The 20,714-nt window shown below is 41.9% G+C and overlaps 1 protein-coding gene across 3 annotated transcripts in view; it reads left to right on the top strand.

The window, feature by feature from the left end:
• pdzrn3b (PDZ domain containing RING finger 3b) overlaps nucleotides 1-20,714 on the top strand; it is a 99,972-nt gene that overhangs the window by 67,220 nt on the left and 12,038 nt on the right. The window contains exon 1 of one of the 3 annotated variants that reach the window (XM_022222862.2): nucleotides 9,185-9,494. The exons of the other annotated variants lie outside the window; for them this stretch is intronic. Coding sequence (XP_022078554.1) covers nucleotides 9,426-9,494 — 69 coding nt within the window. The 5' untranslated portion in view covers nucleotides 9,185-9,425. Of the gene's footprint in view, nucleotides 1-9,184; nucleotides 9,495-20,714 lie in introns of those variants that run through there. 3 annotated transcript variants of the gene reach the window in all.

Raw genomic sequence — 20,714 nt, 5'->3', positions numbered from 1 at the left:
ATCAGAAATGAAATGTTTTCAAGCCGCAGCTCTTATTGACATTAGTATTTTCCTGGCGGCCAAGTGTGACACCATAATTGCTGCATATAATGTCTTTCATTTTTAAAACGTACAAGCCAACAAAAGGCTTCATTTTGATCCACTGAATTGTCTGATAGAGGTCTAATAGCTTTGCTTATTTGGAAAATAAAAATAGCATCTTTTTGCACGATCATTCATAGATCCAGTTAATTCACAACCCTGTGTATCTTTGTGTTCACATTAAGACACTTGCTGATTAATATGTTGACATCCTAAATGCTTGTATTTGCACTCCAAAGACCACTTTGCACGATCATATCCGTGCAAGTATTGACATCTGTCACAAATGAATTTTCCATTTGGGGCTAATGGAATTAACATTTCCACTGTTAAAAAGCCTCCCAGTTTTGGATAATGACAGCATTGTGCACACTTGGATTTCCAGGGAGTTGATAATTAAATTTACTTTGGGCAAACCTGGTTTGTATTGTCATGAGCAGATGCATCATGGAAGCATTAGCAAGACGTTTATTGGGGAAAAGCAATTCATTACAGACTACTCATGACTATTTGCATAATCAGTGATTGAGGGTCCTGTGACATTCAGTCTCAGTCACAGTACCTTTTTGTTTTTTTACAGATTTGCAGTGAGAAAGCCCTATTTCACCTGTTCAACACTGTGTTAAAATGTTTAGCCTTGCTCAACTACATGTCACAATCTGCAAACCCCTTTCTTCCCCAAATTTAATTTAGATTACTTTAATTTGAAATCAGTTGCAGGCTGAGCTTTACAACCTGATCAGAACACTTCAGTCTGTAATTTGTAATCTTTTAAACCCTGAGGCTGTGTGGATAGGATAAAGGATAAAGAGCAAGGACAGAAAGTCAAATTCACCATATCAAATGTGTTGCCCCGAGACATTTTAACTTCAAAGCGGCTGTGACTGAAAAAAGAAATCTTGTAGTTCATCTAATCTGAAAGGTCAGCCTTCATCATCAAACCAGATTGTCTCGGTATCTTGGGATTTCTCACTTAATGATGGTATTCCGTGTACAACTTGTCATTTCACACCTCTTAAAATATCTAGAATTTTTGAAGAGACAGTGCTCATCTCAACCAAAATATCACCAGCTACTGTATTCATATTTGAGGCTTCTAATATTTGGATTTACCTCAGTATTTTTCCATTAGCATTTGGAATATATTCTGTACTGAAAAGACCAAAAAATGTATTGGTCTTCTCTGTGATAGAGCGTGGAGATCTGTAAAATGTTCTCAAAGCTCTTACATCTTCTCTGTATCTCTTTTTTTGTTTATTCAACCACATATGAAGCACTAACCATCAGTTAAAGTGATGTTTAGAATGTGTCAGCTGGCAGGCAGTGCAGCCTGACACATCTGAAGAGGAGTGGACGTCTCTCTTTGAAATTGCTCACTGGTTCAGCAAAACCACCAGGGAGGCTACGAATTGGTCTCCACTGCCCATAAGGCCTTTGGGGTCACTGCCTCGGCTGGCTAATGGGCCGGGGTCAGGTAGTAAAGAGATTACTGACTGGTCAAGACATCCAGTTAGCATCACTAGAAATTTCATCCAATTTCCTGAGGAGTGCTAAAGATGGGAATGTGTGTAAAACGTAATATTTCCCCTCCAGGGCAGTGGACTCATTTATCACAGCAGGCTCCGGGCAGTTAACTCGGCTGTCCGTCTGGGTATTGAGATGTTTGAGTGATGTCAGCCAACATGTCAGTCACTTACCGCTCTATGACCTCAGCTCCCACTCCATGCTTTTCATTTGGAAGAGCGCCGTAATGTAATGAGATTAGGCTAAAGGCTATAACTCAGTCTTTGGAACCTCTCACTCAAACAGGTTGACGTATTCCCGGTTTCCATTACAGGAACCAAACCAAATTCACCGTAGCATGTTCACATTGTCAGGGTCTCTGCTGTTATTTCCTTATTTCCTTTCCACCTCTACAATCTATGATGCTCAGAAATCCTAAGTAAATACAGGTAAATTATGGGTTGCAGGTTCCTTTTTTAGTGTAGGAAGTGACATCATTGATCTGAACTGAAGATTCTCCCAAATGGTGTAATCCATCCATCCATTAGCTGTACTGGCTTTACACTGCACAGGATTGTGGGGGAGCTGGAGGCTTTTAGCAAGACATGGGTTCACCCTGGAAAGATCCCCTGACCATTACAGGACTAATACAGAGATGGACAACCATGCACACAAACACTCACTACAACCAATTTAGAATCACCAATGCATGTCATTGGACTGTGGGATGAAGCCAGAGCACCGGGAAAAAAACGCTTGCAGGTCCAGAAAGAACATTGAAACTCCAAACGGAAAGGATCCAGCCAACCAGCAGGTTCAAACCCAGGACTTTTTTTTGCTGTGAGGTGTGAATTGGGCATTTACCACATGACAAATATAAATAAAACAAGATTAAAGTATGGAAACCCACTACACAATAACATGATTTCATGTGAATAAAATTAAAATCCAAGGAAGAACCTCTTGCTGAAGCGTCGCAAGTCACAGAAAACACCATGGGGTAAATGTCTGCCGATGAATTCTTGGACAGCATCAAAAACCCTCTACCTTTCCTGACAATTTTTGTAACTCTCCAAAAGCCAAATCTGCTTATTTCATACTGAACTGAAATGTGAACACATGGCTTACTGGCCATACGATGTTGGTATAATCGGAAAACTTGGGCCTTCATGTTTAAACGATGATCCTGTTCGTCCCTCATGAGTTGCTTCTGTATTCGTGGTGTTGGGTAGACCATAGAGCAGGTGTGATTCTTAAGTTGTTGGTAAGGTAAATGGACTGCACTTGTGTAGGTATAATCTAAAAGGCTTTACAATTTGCCTTTCATCACCCATACAAGACACTGACCTCACCATAGGGTTCAGTGTCTTCAGGACACACCGGAACACAACAGAAGCAAACTTTTAGCCTGCAAGTAATAGACTGCCCTCTCTACTTCCTAAAGCCAACCATTAATGTGTCTTTGGAGAAACCCTCAGCTCTAATGTTGTCAAGTGATCTTTAAAAGGCGAAAGGCTGTACAATCCACACGGAAAACCTGCAACCTCTTTTGTCCAAATCATCTGACTGTCTCTTTTGAATCTCAGTCCAGAGCTTTTTCTTCTTCATAAGCTCCCGGCTCTGGCTGCTGTATGAGCGCTGTGTGCACCCACGCTTTCTCACTCTGCACCCAGTGTAGCTGGAGGCTTTTGTTGGTGACTTTGGCTGCCAACATGCTGGAACAGCCAGGAGTGATGAAGGTTTGGGGAATTAGCTGGTGACAGGAACCCTGCGTGGACTGCAAAGTTGGCAGAGGCCTACAGGGAGCCTCAGAGTGGAGTCACATCATCATGAAGCCCTGCTCTCTCAGTACAGGAGAGGGGATGAAATATGAACTCCTTTTAATATCCCGCCTAATAACTGTGTTGACAAGCACCATGAGTTACCTTCTGCAGGAATGTCGTGGCATTTGGATAATTAGCGCGTAAATAGTATTTTGTTATACCTCGTCATCGCATGGCAGTGGAGACATTTTATAGTAGCAAAGGTTAGGTGATAATTTTACTAGCCTCATTATGGAGCTAAACACAGGTCTCTCATAGGTGGTGGCAGGTTGTAGGGAAGTCAAGCCAAAAGATTCACTGCAGGGGCTAGCTTCTCTGCACCAAGACCAATTAATTTCCACTTAAATCCACCTTGGCCATGTCTGCATCCACTTGGCACTGCCTGTTTAGAAAGCCAGAAAGCTGCACTTTATACGCCTTTGTGTGTGATGTGAAAAATGTGACAAAAGTTTCTTCAGTAAAGTGGTGAATCTTTCCAGACGCTGGCAGAGGCACACAGGTCCCACTCTGGTGAACACACTCAAAAACTGATAATTGCTTTTGTGCCGTAATGTTTGTGTAAACCACCTCAGTGGCTGCTCTACAACAAACGCCTGAAGCCGTTTTGCCAGGCTTTGAAAAGAGAAGGTGATTTCATACAGCCTAGAGAAAATTATGTGCATTTTGCTATCAGGCTGTTGATAATGGGGAAAATAGCCTTGGGGAGCCTGAACAAAGGAAAACAAAAATATCCACCGTCATATACGGGTGATTGTGTGTGGCAGAGGTGTTATCGCAGCATTTTTGCATATCAGTCTTGTTAATGTCCCCTCGTACTTAAGTAATTACAGTGAAGAGATAGTGATGGCATTATTAGTTGTTTGAGTCTCCAATTAAATTGTTTCGGAGACTGTCGTTCCTGCTGGCTGGGGTCCCTGTTGGCACAGGATCTGGCTCGAGAAGTAAATAGGAGTACAAAGCTGACAGCTGTCTGATAAATTATGCACAGCCCAGTGTTTCAGAGGTGGATATACACACACTCTATCTCGCAGCCACATACACACTGATCCTCCCATGCTCAGGCCCCAGTGGTACAGTTGAGAGGAACTAGAGACTCATTAAACTCCTCCACACATTTACGTTCTGTTTCTGCCCCGTTTCCTCCTCTGTGGGCTCTGTCCGTCTCGGGATTTTGTCTTCTTCGCACCTTCTTTTGACGTCCCTCGTGTTAGCACTCACTCCCTTTTTTGTCGCTCCTGTCTGGTCATCTGGCATCTCCATTAACACAGTGGCATTACAGCTCCCTTCTCCTCTCACATCCTCTACAGATTACAGGGCTGATATGAGGGGCTCAAGACACAGTCAAATAGAGGGGAACTGATCTGTAGCCAAAATTAGTAAAAGTCTTACAATTGCTGTCTGTCAGGGACCGAACCTGTTGACCGTTGCTTCAGAAAGAACTTGTTTATGTAGAGTCCAGCCTAAGCTATTGCATGCACACACATTTTGCATGCTACCACTCTCTAAAAAAAGCATCCTTTGTTGTTGAATTCCAACCAAATGCTTCCTTATTGGTGAGCAAAACGTACATAATAATGCTACGAATCAATCATTAACAGCAACCTTCGGGTTACAAGGTTGTACAAAAGCTGTCTTTGCTGTTTGTCCTCCTGCGGGTTCGTTTAGCATGTCCATTGAGTTCTGGGATGTGAACCAGCAATCTAAAGTTCCCTTTAGATTGTTAGTTTCTGTTCTCTGTTTAAAATTCATGAGGTCTTCACCTTACTGTGTGAAGTGCTATGAAATGGACCACAGAAATTGTTCATATTCTACAAACTCCCTAAACTACTAATTTCTACCAGGTCTTCTACCCTCTGTAGTGGCTGAAGGGCAATCAGACTGAAATCCATTTACTGACAACTTAATACCAAGTGCAGTCATGATGGATTATCATTAAAATGCTTTTTAATGGCCTATTAACGGAACACTGTGACATTTTTAACCACTTCCACCATTTTGAAGCAGCGTTTTTATGGGTGGATCCCAGTTTTGTTTGTCTTGGATTCACTTTCATGCCCTTTACAAAGTAGTACCCTTTGCTTTCAGTAGCACTTTCAGTGTCCCGAAGAGTCTCCACTCATGTTGGAAAAGGGAACATTTAAGCAGCATCCTGTTTATGTTGGCATTTGTGGTTTCTCGCCACAAAAGTATGAACAGTTAAGGACAGCGGAAAATCTTCTGACCTCAAGTAGCATGACATGGAGTGACGTGAATTCGGCCTCCGCTGCTGCACAGAACAGTGACACTATGCAACAGATAGTTCTCCTCATGGCTTTACAATATGTAGACAGTTTAGTTTTCCCCGTCACTCTATCGCTCCTCATCTTCCAGCCCTCCTCCCTCTCTGCTCCCCTCATCCTGCCGTCTGGACAGTGCATTAGAGTCGTATTAGAGGAGCTGGACATGGTTTTTTTTTCCCCTCATGTTATCACTCTCAGCCATCAGTGTCCAGTTTCTTTGCGTGTTGCCACGTCGTCACCTTCTGCAGACTTTGTCTCCACGCCCTCCTAAGGCCACCTTTTTTAAAATCCCGTCTCTGCTCTGATGATTGAGAGATAAATGGCCTGGCATTTTGCCATATCGAACCTTGAAACACTGCAGTCGGGTTACAGACATTTCAGTGCATCCGCAGAGGTGCATTGTGTGAACTGACAACAATCAAAGTCACATATACTGGATCCAGTTACTCAACTTAAACATATTTAATGCAGGGTTTGGCGTTGAATAATAATCTGTTCAAAAAACTAATATGAAAGACAACAACTTAAAATTTTAGCTTCCTGGAGTCCCGTCTGGTCGGCCCCCAATTGCGTTCCTTAATTGGTAAATTGTGTTTACGCTTAGGTTTTAACCATATTTTTAAAAATGAGGTGAAGCCCATTCATTATGAGCTTTGAAAGTCTGGCAGGTGGATTAACATACAGACATGAGAGTGGTATTGATCTGATCGTCTCTCTCTTGGCAAGAAGCTGTATTTTTTGGCTGATTCTTCAATAGTTTTGGCTTTTCGTTAATTCTAGACGACCAGCATATCCTGGTTCTTAAATGTCAAGCTCCTTTTCTCGGTTTTATATGTCAAGAAAATATTTCAAATAGTAATAATTCACAGTCCTGGTGGGAGCTGTAAGTTTTGCTTTTTGCTCTAGTTGAAAGTGTCCATCTCTGAAGTTATGTGAAGGGAATCAAGCAACCCAGAGGGAGGGAACACGATGCATTATGGAGTTTTAAACCACACAGGGATGCTGTACGCTGCAGCGATCACCACCTGATCCCACTGTGGCTGTAGTCACGTCTCTTAAACTGGCCCCAGTGGGACAACGACAGGAAACCCCCATGAATATGAATGATTCAACTGAGCGTAGATCAAATGCACAGAATCCACACACTATGAAAGCTCCACAGTGGTAATTGGGAGGGGATGTGTTAACCTCCGGCCCTCTCGTCTGCATAAAAAAACACCCAAATGTTGATGTTTATTGTAACAGACCGCATGACTTTATTATTGTTTGGTCTTGGTCCCGCTGAGATGGGATCTTCTGATACTGTGTCACGTCTGGACACAGTAATGAATAAAAGCCGAAAGCGTGTGTGTCTTTCTGCCGAGCTCCCAGATCAAACCACAGCGGGGCCGGAGGAGAGAGAGGTTTCTGTCGCCGGAGAGGGCAAGAAATTTAATCAGCATCAGCAAAATTAAATCTCTGAACACATGTCAGACAGTGTGCAGACGTTCACCTGCTGGCTGTGGAGGAACAGGTCCTCAGTTGACTTCCCTACTCTATATTGTACCGATCGTTTATTAACATTTTGTTTTTTTCTGCTACAGCTGCCATAACCTTTAGTGCAGTTGATCATATCAGGGCCGCTGTCTCCGTTTTGACTTTGTGAATGGGATAATCTCAGTGTGAAAGAAAGATTAGCCGGGCAAGAGCGCCGGCTAAAACTCTGCACTGATCCCAGCCCCAGGCGCTGCAGTACGGCTAATGTGAGCGTAGAATTAGTTTTCATGCTACGCTGGATGAAAGTTTGAGCCTATAGCACCCAGACAAGCAAAGCCCACAGTAATAATGAGTGATTGTTAAATTCACTCAGATACCTTCACAGTTCGCCCGAGGCAACTTTTTGTCTCCATCACTTCTCCTGCCTGAAGGATCTTGTTTTAAAATCTCTCGTTTTTTATTTATTTTGTCCGATATTCTGTGCTCGTCGAGGTTGTGGGAACAAAATGTATTTGGAAGAAAAGCTTTGTTGCATTCAGAATGAATACAAACACAGAGATTAAATGAAAAAGTGAAATCTTATTAAGCAAAATACCCTCCAAGTGTTCTTATGTAAATTAGAAATTAGGGGAGCTGAATGGAAATGGAAAGAATTTGATGAAATTGTAAAGAATAAAAGTTTGCTTGAGGCTGCTGGAATAAATAAATGAAGCCTTTTAACAAAATAATGTGGCAGTGTTTGTAGTAGAAAACTGCTAAATATGAAAACCTTTTTTAAAAAGCTGCAGACACACTCCCTCTAATGTGTTTTTGGCTTTTATGTTGTTGCGATGTGGTTTTCTTTAATGAATTATGACATATTGTTTAAAAAAACAGATATTAAGCTTGATTTTTCGCCTTCACATTGTCCTTGCTCGAGCATTTGAACAAAAATTTACATGAAATTTGCTTGACATTTGAATGGAAACCTTCGCTAGTGATGCGGCAGCTTTGGAAGCTGTGAAAGCGCTGATAGATATGGATCAGAGGACACATCTGGCAGGAGGATATACCGCTATCACCAGCATTCAGGGCTTATCCCACAGGATCCCTCCCTCCTCCTTCAATGAAATGTATCTAGGTATGTGGCTGAGCACCGGGGACTTAATTGAAGCAATCCTTTCACAGAGACAAGAGGCGAACAAAGACATCATATCATGAAATCCTGCAGTGACTTCCCCCACTTTGTCCCATTGTCTACCTGTAGAAGTATAGAGCTTTCTATCTCTGAAGCGTGCAAACCAGCAGATTGTGACCAAAAGCTTTTGGTGCTGCCCATAATGGACATTTATCTCTGGTTGGCTGCGTGGTGCGAGAGCAAACAGCAGGACAGATGCCAGTTCTGGCTTATGGAGCCATCCCTGCTGTCGGACACCGTGAAGGACCCAGAGAACAGTATATCACTGGCTGCTCCGCTGGGTAAAGTTTGTCTGGCCACGCTGGAAAGGGCCGGCATAAATATTTATCTGCTGCTATTTGTTTTCACTGGCTTTGGGCCTGTGTATTTGGAGGGAAATACATGAGGAAAGAATGCTCAGTGTCTCTTGTCGGATTAGTACAGCAGAGGTCACCAAGTGCTAATTTAACGGGGACACAGAAAGGGGTTTGCTGTTGTGCAGCTGCAGAACATAACTCTGCATGTATAAATCACAAATATGTCACCTTTAAACCGCTGTCACTGATGATGCCTTTCTTTGAATTTTCAATTTAAAGTCTATAAGCGGTAACAAATGAGCTTCTGGAGCCCTTTAAAAGAAGGATATTTATCTTGTCAAGGAATTAAAAGCCTTTCCGTCACTCAGCTTGTTCCTACACAATGGATCTAATGATGCCTATGAATTAAGAAGTCTTCATCCAGCTCCTCTTCGGTGAAACCCCATTCAAGGGGAAGCCCCCCTTCATGAATAATCAATGAGCAGCTGCTTAATAAACATGAGAGGGGGGTGTATAAAGCTGAGCTCCAGCACCGGCCTCCGAAAAACTCGAGAGCGACGGAGAGGGAGGGAGCATGTGAGGCGAGAAGAGGAAAGAGGGGGGCAGTAGTGTGAGAGAGGGACAAGGCTGAGCGGAGAGACTCAAGCTGGGGGGAAGTCAATCCTGTCAGCCAAAGACACGGCAGATGTAGAGAGGGAAAGAGAAAAAAAAAAAACAAGATATCTGCTTCTTCTCTCTTCCTGTGTGAGTGGCCGAAGGGAAGAGCCTGGATGTTGTGATCTCCTCCACCATGGGATGCAGCCTCTGTACCCTGCAGAAGCCTGAGGAGCAATACAAACTACTCTATGAAGTCTGCCAGGTACTGTGACTTCCGAGCTTCCTCGACCCTAAGGAGGAGGTTTTTTTAAGGTTGCTTTTAGGTTTTTGTTTTTTTTGCAAGATCCGTAGTCCATGTTAGTGTTTTCACAGACTTGTAGGAGTGCTGCTCAGTTTGTCTCTGGGGGTCACCGGCTCGGCTGGGTGAAAGAAGAGTAAAGTGGAGTTGTTGCCGGCCAGAGCTCTCGCAGCTGAGCAGCCTGAACTCTGGCCGCAGGGGTCAGCGAGAGGTGGAGCGCTGTGCTTAAAGGAGGGGGTGATGAAGAGGTGACAGCTCTCTCAATGTGTCTGCTAGTGTGTGCCGACCGCTGCCCACCTCCTCATTGTCGACTGAATGCTGACTCAGAGCTTTCCGAGCTTTAACCCCTGTTTGACTTTGGCCAAAGTTTATATTTAACACTCCGGTGCTTGTTTGGCACATTTTCTTCCCAGCAAAGAAAACAGAGGAGGCATGTTGTAGATGCATCATTAACACAAGAACACAGAACTTCCTTTTAAAGTGGCTTCTAAGCAGTAGTGGAGTACAATCTTGATTATGTGCTGAAAGAATTTATCGATTAGACAAAAAATGAGCACAAATATCCTGGTTCTAGTGTTAAAAATTTGAAGGTATGCTCTCGTTTATTTTGTTGTGACATATTTAAGTTTGTTGCTGTTTTTGTCACAAAAGAAGGGAGTCAAACAAGATTCTGGGGCTGTGATAGACATTTTTCAACAGTTTTACAACATTTTCATTGCTTAAAATATTGATTAGTTGATTTAATTTTGAAATTGGAAATGTTTTTTTAAAACTGGAATTTGCATGTTGGATTTATGTAGCAAAAATCATTCAATCTTGAGTGATCTAAGCAGTGCATCTTCTACTTTCCTTCCCCTGCCCTCACATGAACTCCGCATGAACTCACCTTCCCCAAGTCTATTTCCAAAAATCATCAATCTTTCCGTATTGTCGCATAAATAAAGACGATTTCTCATGTTGAAGTCGGAATGAAATGTAGCTGGATGAACTGTGTTCCTTCAGTGAAGAAATCGTTGGTATATCATTTGCTCTGTGACAGACGAGGCAGACGCACCAGAACAAAACCTCCAGCATGTTGCCATCCTCTGTTCTTTGCAAGCTTTGCTGCAGTGTCAGCTTTAATTGAGACAACACACTCGGAGCGCCGGTTTATTCATCTGTGAGTGTTTGGATTCAAGTGCCAGTCTGGTCTAATGAGTGAAAACACTGACCCGTCTGACAGCACACACTGTACGAGTCTGACAGTGTTGTATGTCTTTGAGGACTGGTTTCTGTAGCACGCTCAAATCTGTTTCCTTTTTTTTTCTCCCTCTATCTTTTTATCCGTAATGTACCACAGCCAAGAGTTATCCTCCTATCACACCAAATTATATCTCCATTTACTGCACAGGGTGCCGGGTGGCTTGTGGCTGGTTTAAATGAATGTAATGATCAAGCTCTCTGTGGATCTCCCTCATTATTCTCCCCTTTTAAAAAAACAGCTCCCAGGGAAGATAACAGGGAGTCTGACATTGTGCCTCCAAATAGTTTGGCTTTGATCAAGTCTGTTCGAGACAAAAAAAAGACTACAAAAGAGGGTTTTGGTTGTCTCGAAGAAAAGCTGGGTGTTGTGCAGCCGGATAATGAATTGATTATCGTTGCTTAATATTGGGGTCAGAAAGCCGTCCACTTCTCAACCCCCAACGAAAAACAGCCAAAATATGGTTTTTGGAAGATATCTGTCTCTTCTTTTGTTCTCTGCGCTCACAGTATCGTCTTGTCTGTCAGTTGCCAACTCTCTTCAACAACTTCTCTCTTATAGTTTTAGAGCAGTTTATCCCGTTAATCCAGCTGTAAGACTGTAGGGAAAGTCAGTGAGCAGGGTTTAACATTACAGATCATTTGTCATTTTGCTGCGTTCCTACATCTCACAGCAGAGAGAACGCTTCTGCTGCACTGTGATTCTTCTCAGAAATACTGATGCTCTTGGAAGAGTCGAGTCTTGGCTTTGTTTTAATATTTCATAGGACCTTTTTCAATGGTGGAAAGCTTAAAAAATGTCTTATTTAGGGCTGCATTTTCATTCAAATGTCTGGAAACACTGAAAAATGTACATATCCGTTTCCTTTAATACTATGTATTTACTTACTAACAGTTCAAACCCCAAAGATTTTCCTTTCATGTTCCGTAAAGCAGAGAAAAGCAGCTCAAAGATGAGAATTAATACACATCTACTTTCATTGTGTATTGTTGGAAACTGTAGATTGGAGACTGTGAAGGGACTGGATTGCTGGAATTCCTCAACTAGAAGTTTCAAACTATGAAGTTTAATTTAGCCAGAGTTGGTGAGCAGAGTTAGAGTAGGAAGTTGTTCTGTCAATTTGTCACATATTACACATTACACTGACACGCTTTGTAAGTTTAATCATTACATGTGTCCTACTAGAATGTGAATCACTGGCCTTAAACTTCTACTACAAGCATTAGTTAGTTAGTGATGGCAAAGTTCAGTCTTACTTGCGATTGGGAAGATTGCAGCAGGTTTTTTGGAAGTTTTTAGCAGCTATTGTGAATAAATGCATCATGGTCCTGAAAATCTATCTTAGGTATGCACTAGAGCCCAAACAAGCCTGACCTATTGGTGATGGCGTAAATGTTGTGAACATAATGTAAAAAAAAGATGCTTGAGATGGTTTTCTGACATAGTTTGTCCAGCAGAGCAGCTCCATTGTTTACTACACTGTCTGCAGCACATGTAGCAGAGTATGTATCGGAGCAGATGGTGATGAGGAGTCAAGCTTTGTCTTCATGTTCAGTCGCTATCTAGTTTGTGTAATACGTTGTTGGAAAGTTAATAAAAATGACCTTGAATGTTTACATAAACAATAGCAGCCAGTATATTGGTAATAGAATTTTACACGCCTTGAAAGTGGTGTCAGCCATAAAAATTCAGTTTCTGTCTATAGTAAGCAGCATATTTTTTTTCTGGAAGTCAGTTTTGACAGCGTGTGGGTTATCTTATATTAGAACTAGAAAATTATGTGTTCAGATATCATCTTTGAGCACCGCTGTAAGAAAGTCATCCACATTTGCAGCTTAGGCGAGCATTTCCAGTCACTTTATGATATGTGTTTCAGACATACAGATGTTTTGTCTGTCCACTTTAACCTTCCGGAGTTTCTGAGCACTTGTGTGACTTCCTTTGCCGGCACCGAGGAAATAAATTCACGATGACTTAAAAACAAGTTTATAGCTTCCTCGACATCTTTACTGCAGAAGTGAACCAGGGATAGAAATCTGTCAAACAGCCGAGAATTATGACTGTCAGAGATGATGAGCTCCAGAAAACAATCTGAAAAACGGTGACTGTCAGAGAAAATAATTCAGACTACTTCAGTATTGATTCAGTGATTCAGTACAACTCTTCTCCTTGGATTAATGGTATCTGGGGGAAAACTTCCTCAGTGGACAAGTGATGCTTTTTTATGCTCAACAGCAGGTGCTGAGAAACAGGTCAACCTATATTTCAGAGAGTTGTTTTCTCATCTTGTCATCTCTGCAAAAGCAAAGTGCATGAGGATAGTAGCTTCATTTTTTCCCCCTTTTTCGTAGCCAAATCTTCATATTTTCTTACAGTGTCTAAAATGCATTGAAGATGGGTCTCTGAATGATTTGTGTCAGCTGAGTTGTGTCTCAACAGCTCCATTGTCAGGCTGAGATAAGTGATCTGATCTCATGGTTTCAAGCTCATTAACCACCAACCATTTGGCGTTGTTCTCAGTGAGGCGACCGGAAAGCATTGTTGTCTGGTCAAGGCACTCAAACCATTCAATTAAGTGAATATCTAGCATTTTTTTCCGTTGCATGCTCCTCCGTGGCTGGTACAGTAGATAGTGATGAATGAAATGTCTGTGAGTAAAACTCTATCTTATACCTCTGGGAGGATTCTGGGAAGTCTTTTTCTTCTCCTCACTGATAATACTGACAGATCCTCCTGATCGAAGAGCCTGGCACAGCGCCTGCCCTGCACTCATCATCTCTCCGAGGAGTTAATAATCCATGAACACTTGAAATCTTTCCAGTTCATTAAACACCTTAGCTCTAACTCCCATGTCAGAAGCATGAAAAATATGGTTCCATAAAAGTCAACAGAATGCGCACTTTTTTTTCTTTACCTGGAGGCATTTTCTTTGGATTAGTAACACTCACTTGACTTATTAACTTTCTGTTTGGGTAGAATTCATCAAGGGCTGCATACATTACTGTCTGCAAATTTTTGTTTACAACACAGTGTCAACAGAGCCGTGCTAGAGATCAAACATTGCTAAGGTCTATTAAATGCAGTCAACATAGCGTTTTAGATAAGTGTTTTCCATTTTCGTTATGATCATTAAAGGCCTGAGCTGCGACTCCCTTTTAAACTTGACCCTCCTGACAGCGGTGAACCTCTCAGCCCTTTCTTCAAAGCTAAAGGTAAGCACCATGTGGAGATGTAAGCTCAGTTGCTTTTGTCGAGGACTTTAAGGTAGAGGCCTTGGAAACTCTGTTTGACAGTCCTAGGGCTCTTAATCTCTCCAGAGGCACTCTATAATGGCTGTGGCGCCATGCTGTGGTTCATAGAAGACCCAGAGCTTAATTAGAGCCTCAGCACAAGCCGGCTATTGAGGCTCTGATCCATGCTGAACTGATCTGGACTATTGTTTGTCTGCTAAATCCTTTGCTTTCTTAGTTCTCTCTCTCTGTATCTCTCTCTGTCGATTATTTTCCCATCGTCTGTTTCCCGCAGAGCAACAGCATTTGAAACCGAAAGCGACTGATCCGCTGAGCAATGGAAGTTTACAAATGAGCCCGCTGGAACGTTTCCTATCCGAAGTGACACTGCCTAATTAGCCATATTTCTGATTCAACGCTGCAAAGATGTCACGCTCGGCTCAAAAAGCCAAGTTGTCAAAGCACCAGATGGTCTCAGTGTGACATCCTGTGGACCAGGCAGACAGATATGGAAATATTTGTACAAGACAGTTCTTCTTCTAGGCAGTCATCTGCCTCCGTGTCCCGCTGTCAAAGACCCCCCAGTCATCAAAGCAAGTTCCCTAAAAATACAGGGGATGAACTCGTGGAGATGCAGCTCGGCCAGCTCGGCCTCAGCCTCCGTAATGAGGCTTGACACAGACGGCGTAGAGACAAAGCAGGGATCACCAGCGCCAATCGCAGCCACTGGAGCCTGACACTGTGTGTTTTTAATAACGGCTAAGATCGGCCCTGGTGCACCGTCACATCTGTTAAACGCTGGAGCAGGTGGCTGGCTGCCACAGGGGAGCACTCACAGCAGCCCATGTACTTACTGTCTGTCCAAAGCAAATGACAGAGGGGATCACAGGGACAACAGAGACATAACAAGATCCTGACAATACGGCAGGATGAAAACCATGAAAGAGCTTTGACGTATTATTGACACATTTTGATGACGCAGCATAGAAGGACATTGAATCAGTCAGAAGTTGCATTTTTTCTGGCATCCAATCTCCAGAATTTTCAGCTGAACGCATTCCATTAAGCATGTGGTGATTGGCATTTCATTTTCAAATTAGTCTGATATTGCGCTCATGTTGACTGATGTTTTTGTTGATCTGAGGAGCTATTTTGTTTTCTTTGGTCGTAACTCATCAGTAGCAAGTGGCAAATCTGCCCTGCCAACATTACAGCACAACTCTATTGTTGTTCAACAGTTTGTCCCACCAGTGGTAAGAGTTGTTCAAAAGTAAAACACATTTTTGCCATACTGAGCAAATCGGTGACTGATGCAGTAACTGCACCTTTAAAATCTTTGGCTGTTTCTCGATTTGCGTGATGTTAAAGCCATGTTACAAAGTACCCTATTAGACAAAGACTTCCACTTCCATTTCTAAAGAAGCTGTTGTCACTCATCAACATATATCCACATTACAATGTCAAGTTGCTGCCATACAACACTACCGAGTCACTGATTATACACTACAAGACAGCATAAACTTCATTGTGTTTATTGATTTTTTTTAATGTTCAATTACCTTTTTTCATTTTCACAACACATTGATAAATTTGAACTATTTAATCAAAATACGTTCTGTTAAATTCTGTTTAAATCAGAAGAAGCACTTATGAAATAGCTTAAAGGTTATGCATGTTGTGGACAAACAATGATAAGTGGAATGGTGTTACCTTGCCCTGAAAAGTCCTTGTCAAATTAGACTTTTGTTTCTTTTAGTGCAGTGAGAGAGAGATTGACCAATGTGTGTTTTGTCTTATGGTACTTTTACTGATGGTATGGTAGCAGATAGTATCCTAAATATAGCCACAGAGGCCCATTTCCAATAACCATCACTCCTGTGTTCTAATTCTACATTGTATTAACTAATAATGTTGAAAGGCTAGTTGATGATTAGAAAACCGTTGTGCAGTTATGTTAGCACGTGAATAAAAGTGTGAATTTTAATGGAAAACATACCACTTTCTAGGTGACCCCAAACTTTTCAACGGTTGTGTACATTTGCAGTGAAAATGAAAATTATGGTGTAAAAACAAACTCCAAAACAAGTCTTGGCTGAAATACTTTTGTTTATAAGTTTATTTTACTGGAAGTCAGTCAAAAGAAAGACCGATGCTGATGATTGGAAAATTTGCATTAAAATTGCGCTGCCTTAATCTGATCAGTCTCAGTAGGTACAGGATTAAAGGTTTGCTGATTTCAAAATAAGTCGGTGTTGTAAGTGAGGCTTTATTTGTGTATGTGCAGTATATACACCCTGTACTGAATGAAACATGTGCCCCATGTTGTCCATGTGCAATTATTAGATTCAACTTTAAATGATTAGGGATGATTTTTTGTCATTATCCACCTCTTGTAGCAGAACGTTGACTTCGAGCTCCTCTACTGTTCACTCATTAAACACATAGTTGTAGCATGATCTTGACTCTTCTATGGACAACACCTGCATGGAAAATCTACAAATCCTCTGTAGGGACATCCAGGAAACTTGGGTTTGTCATATTTAGTTTTTAGCTCCCTCCTCCTCCGTGCTGCTGTGTTTGATCACTGTAAGAGCAAACTTGACTTTGCTGACTTGGACAAACAGACTGGTGCTCAATGTGCTGTTGGCCTTGACGGGGAATAGCTGTGTGTGTTTATTGTGTCGGTCTAAGTGTGTGTGGCTGGACAGCCTGAGGTAGTGGTGTGAGATAAGGGTTTTAATGAAGCGTGCCACAACCCCCGGGTTCAGCCCGATTGCTGGTATTTTCTTCACCGTGTACTATAACCGTGTTCTCATATGTGTGCTGACAGGCAAATAATGATGTTCTTCACTCTCTGCACTCTGCTCAACTCAGCTTCAGGAGCACAAGTTGTAAAACGCACTTTTAGAGGCTTGTAGAGGCTTATTTATCACAAAATAGAATCATGTCTCACATTCATGTTGGGAGTTCTTAGAGTTAAAATGTTGCACGTAGTGGACTTTTATTCAAATCCTTGTTTATTTCAAAGTTGTTGCACATTTACAGTGAGTCTAGAGGATAGATTTTTTTTTTCTGAGCTCGTGAAGACAAACTATGACGGGTAATTTTTTAAAGAGCCTAAAAGTATAGGTCAGTTAAAGTTCATCCGCTCCTTCAGACACACTTCACACCTTCTTCTGGCTCATTAGACTTGAGAGAGGCAGCAGATAAACATACTGGAAGTGATTTTGGTTCTTAATTGATCAGCTGTGAACAACAAAATGTCCCATGCTCGAATCAGATTAGGTGAAAGTAAACAGTGGTGTCTCTTTCAGCCAGCATTAAGTTTTTAGCTGTTTGTTCTGTAATCCTTGGATAAGCTTGCATGCTGCTGTAAATAAAGACTGCTGTGTTTTCGAGCCTCCCACCGCGGAGAGTTTTCTGTCGGGTCACTTAAAAGAACAGTGTGAGCAAATGTTTTTAAAGACACACTTAAAAGCGCGCACTTCCACATGGAGAAACCGTCGGCTGCTGCTTGAATTTTATTTCCTGCTTAATAGAAGAATGGTTGAAAGTGAAAGAAAAGAGGGATTAACGGTGCTTTTCAAATAGAATGACCTACATTCAGACTGCCACTCAAATGCCGCACAGGCCCCCCTGAAAATAAGCCTTCAAGTCTCGGTCTTGCTCTCCATCACGTCAGCGCTCCGCTCTGTTCCGAAATAGAGATTTTGACGAGTTTGTCTAAGAAGTGTATCCGAGCAGAAAGAAGAGGCGAGCGCCCCGGCTTTAAAAATGCTTGTGTATAGAGTGAAGTTCCCAGGGTTTCCTCTAGCAGCCTCTGAAAGGCAGCCTTCGCCTGGCAGAGTTTCCACTCTGTTCACCTCAGCGCGTTTCCCCGAGGAGCTGAAACAGTGGCTCTTTAATGATGTTCCTCTCCTCTTTATTAAAGGATTATGTGGTGATTGAATGGCAGTATCAAAGACTAACGTTACCTTGACTTAATATCTTGCAAAGCCCTTTCTGTATGACAGTGATTAGAACAGGGGGGATAGGTTACTGGTGCAGGAGTGTCTTTGAAAGGCAAATTTGGCCCTTAAATTTCTCAGTAGAGTGTTTCTGTGTTGCCATTATCCTTCAGCTGCTTGACTACGATCTTGTTAGGTGAACATTTCCCTCAAGCAGCAGTTGTCCAATCTATCAGGCTTTAGATTTGTCAGAGTTGAAGCAGCATGCTGTTGTTCGACTAGTGGAAGAAAACCAAACATGGAAGAGCAGAAGTGTGAGGAACTAACTAAACATTACGTTTGTCTGCACAGGCATAACTGACTAGCGTGTTACCTACAGCATGACTTACTTTCAAGGCCAGGGAGTGTTATTATGTTAGGCATCAATTTGTGTGGTCTCGGCTTCTGTTTAATGAAAGCCCTCTTCACAATAACATACGTGTCGTGTATTTGTTAGAAAATTGGTCCTGGATGTTATCAGAGTGTCTGTGTACCAGATTTATCAACTGAAACATAGTATTGGAAAAACAAACTCACACTGGCTGTAGGCTGCACTGTAAGAACACTGCTGTTTATCCGTTTCCATAGCTTCTATTATACATCGATAAGCAGCTGATGGAGATGGTGCCTTTTGTGCTGGGATGTGTCAGCCTTTAGCCTCCGTGTTTTTTCATGATATCATGAATTATTGCTTTGGATTGTGGGAGGAAGCCAGAGCACTAAGATTAAATGCATCCAGGCCCATTGAGAACAGCCCACCAACAGATTCAAACATATTAGCTTGTAGTTGTGACTCGACAATGCCATGCAGGAGTCAGCTGATGTGTTTTTTAATTAAGGAGACCGATAACCAGTATTTAGATCTGATATACCTTTGCAGTATTACTGAAAATTTAAACAAGACAAAGCTTTGTGTATGAAGATAATTTCTCTATGTTTATCCACCAGTGTCTTACTGATGACATGTAACCAGTCAGAATGGTGACTGCAGATACAGGAAGCAGGATTAATACAGATTTTAAATGCACTTGTTTTATCATGATCGATGCAAACCACCTCTCCATCTCTTGTGTATCAAGAAAATCTGTCTTAAGATACTATAAAAACTACATAAAATTGTTCCAAACATTAAGCATTCTAGCACACCAGCAGCAGACCTCCTATAAGTTTTCCACAAAGTTTGCCATAAGTTTACTGCAAGTTTGACACCGATCTAATTTGCATATGAACATCTGCCAAATGTCAACTACAACCGTCTTCCAGGAAACCTATCTTTGGCAAACAATCAGATGTGTTTTCCACTAATGGTAAGCTTGTCACCACTGGTGACCACTTGTTATTGTCAGAATATTACTGGAATTTTGCCCCTCGTAACAAATCGCCGGCAAACTTGTTGAAACATTCTTCTGAGAGTTCGTTACTTCGCTGAAAGTCAACAGTAGCATACTAGCTACAATGACAGTCAAGAGAAAATATTATGCTTTGTTTCTCTACTTGAAATCAAAAATCCTTTGTCCTAAAAAATGTATCGGGATAGATTTTTATTTATTTATTATTATTTTTTGCATTACACCTGCCACTGTTGTCATTTAGAGGGCATATGGGGCAAATACACTGTAAAAATATCCTGGTAACTTTAAGGGAATTTTGAGGCCAAACAAGCAAATTTAGCTGCCAGTTTTTACTCCAGTTTTTATTTGATATGTTAAAATAAGTCACTCCTACTCTTATATGGCACATCAAAAATGTTTGTAAAAGGCTAATTTCAGTCAGTGTAGTTAAAGCTGCTGTCCGGAGTTTGAATCGCAGCGTCTCCCAAAACACTGTTGGTCCCTCCCTCCCTCTGATTTCGCCCCTTTATTTGTGCACGCGCGCAGTACATGAGAGAAGTGCACGGAGTGCTGCAGCATCTTGCCTGTTTTGCTGTTTTCCCCTCTTCTACATTTAGTACATTTAGTAAATAATAAAGGAATTACGTTATAATGCTGTATTGAGTCTAACTTGTCCTAATACCAAAATAACATGAATCTGCTAGGACGAACGAGTAAAGTTTCAATATGTGATTACACTCATGTATCCCTCTAGATGACGTTGTTTATCAAACTTAGTGCATTTACGCGTGTATATGTGTTACATTGTTTATTTATTTCTATCTAGAGTTCAGAATTGCATGACTCCTCTGACAAAGAGTATGTCCCAGACGCCCCAACATCTTCCTCCAGAGGTCGGGCATCTAAACGAAGCCGTCAGGCGGGCTATGGAGGCCGCGGTCGGGGAGCGACACGAGCACCCCGAGCCAAAAAACGTCCTGCAGTCTCTTGGCCTGACAAGCCGTGGGATTGGTAACTTTTCTGGAAGTTGCTGAGCCCTGATGCTCTCTCCTCCACAAGCAAAACAAATGTGCGCGCGGTTGCGTAGTGCGTAGCTCGCCCACCTCTGCATGGGCTTGCTTGCTGTGCGTGTAACCGTTGATTGACAGCATGACAAAGCTGAAGCTCGAACTTGATTGGTCGGCAGCAACCGGCGCTTTTTGGAATAACATGGGGGTCTATGAGAGGAAGGCGGAGCTCAGGAATAAATTTTCATATCGCGTTATACTAACTTTATATTATAGTATCGAACTAGACTAACACATTTAAGCTTTGTTAAAAAATGAGACATAAATTGAAAACAAACGGAAACTCCGGACAGCAGCTTTAAGCCTAGTTAATGAAGCCTGTAAGTCGAC

The sequence above is a fragment of the Acanthochromis polyacanthus genome, chromosome 5 (assembly GCF_021347895.1).
Source record: "Acanthochromis polyacanthus isolate Apoly-LR-REF ecotype Palm Island chromosome 5, KAUST_Apoly_ChrSc, whole genome shotgun sequence".
Lineage (NCBI taxonomy): Eukaryota > Metazoa > Chordata > Actinopteri > Pomacentridae > Acanthochromis > Acanthochromis polyacanthus.
This window is presented reverse-complemented; position numbering and strand designations above follow the sequence as displayed.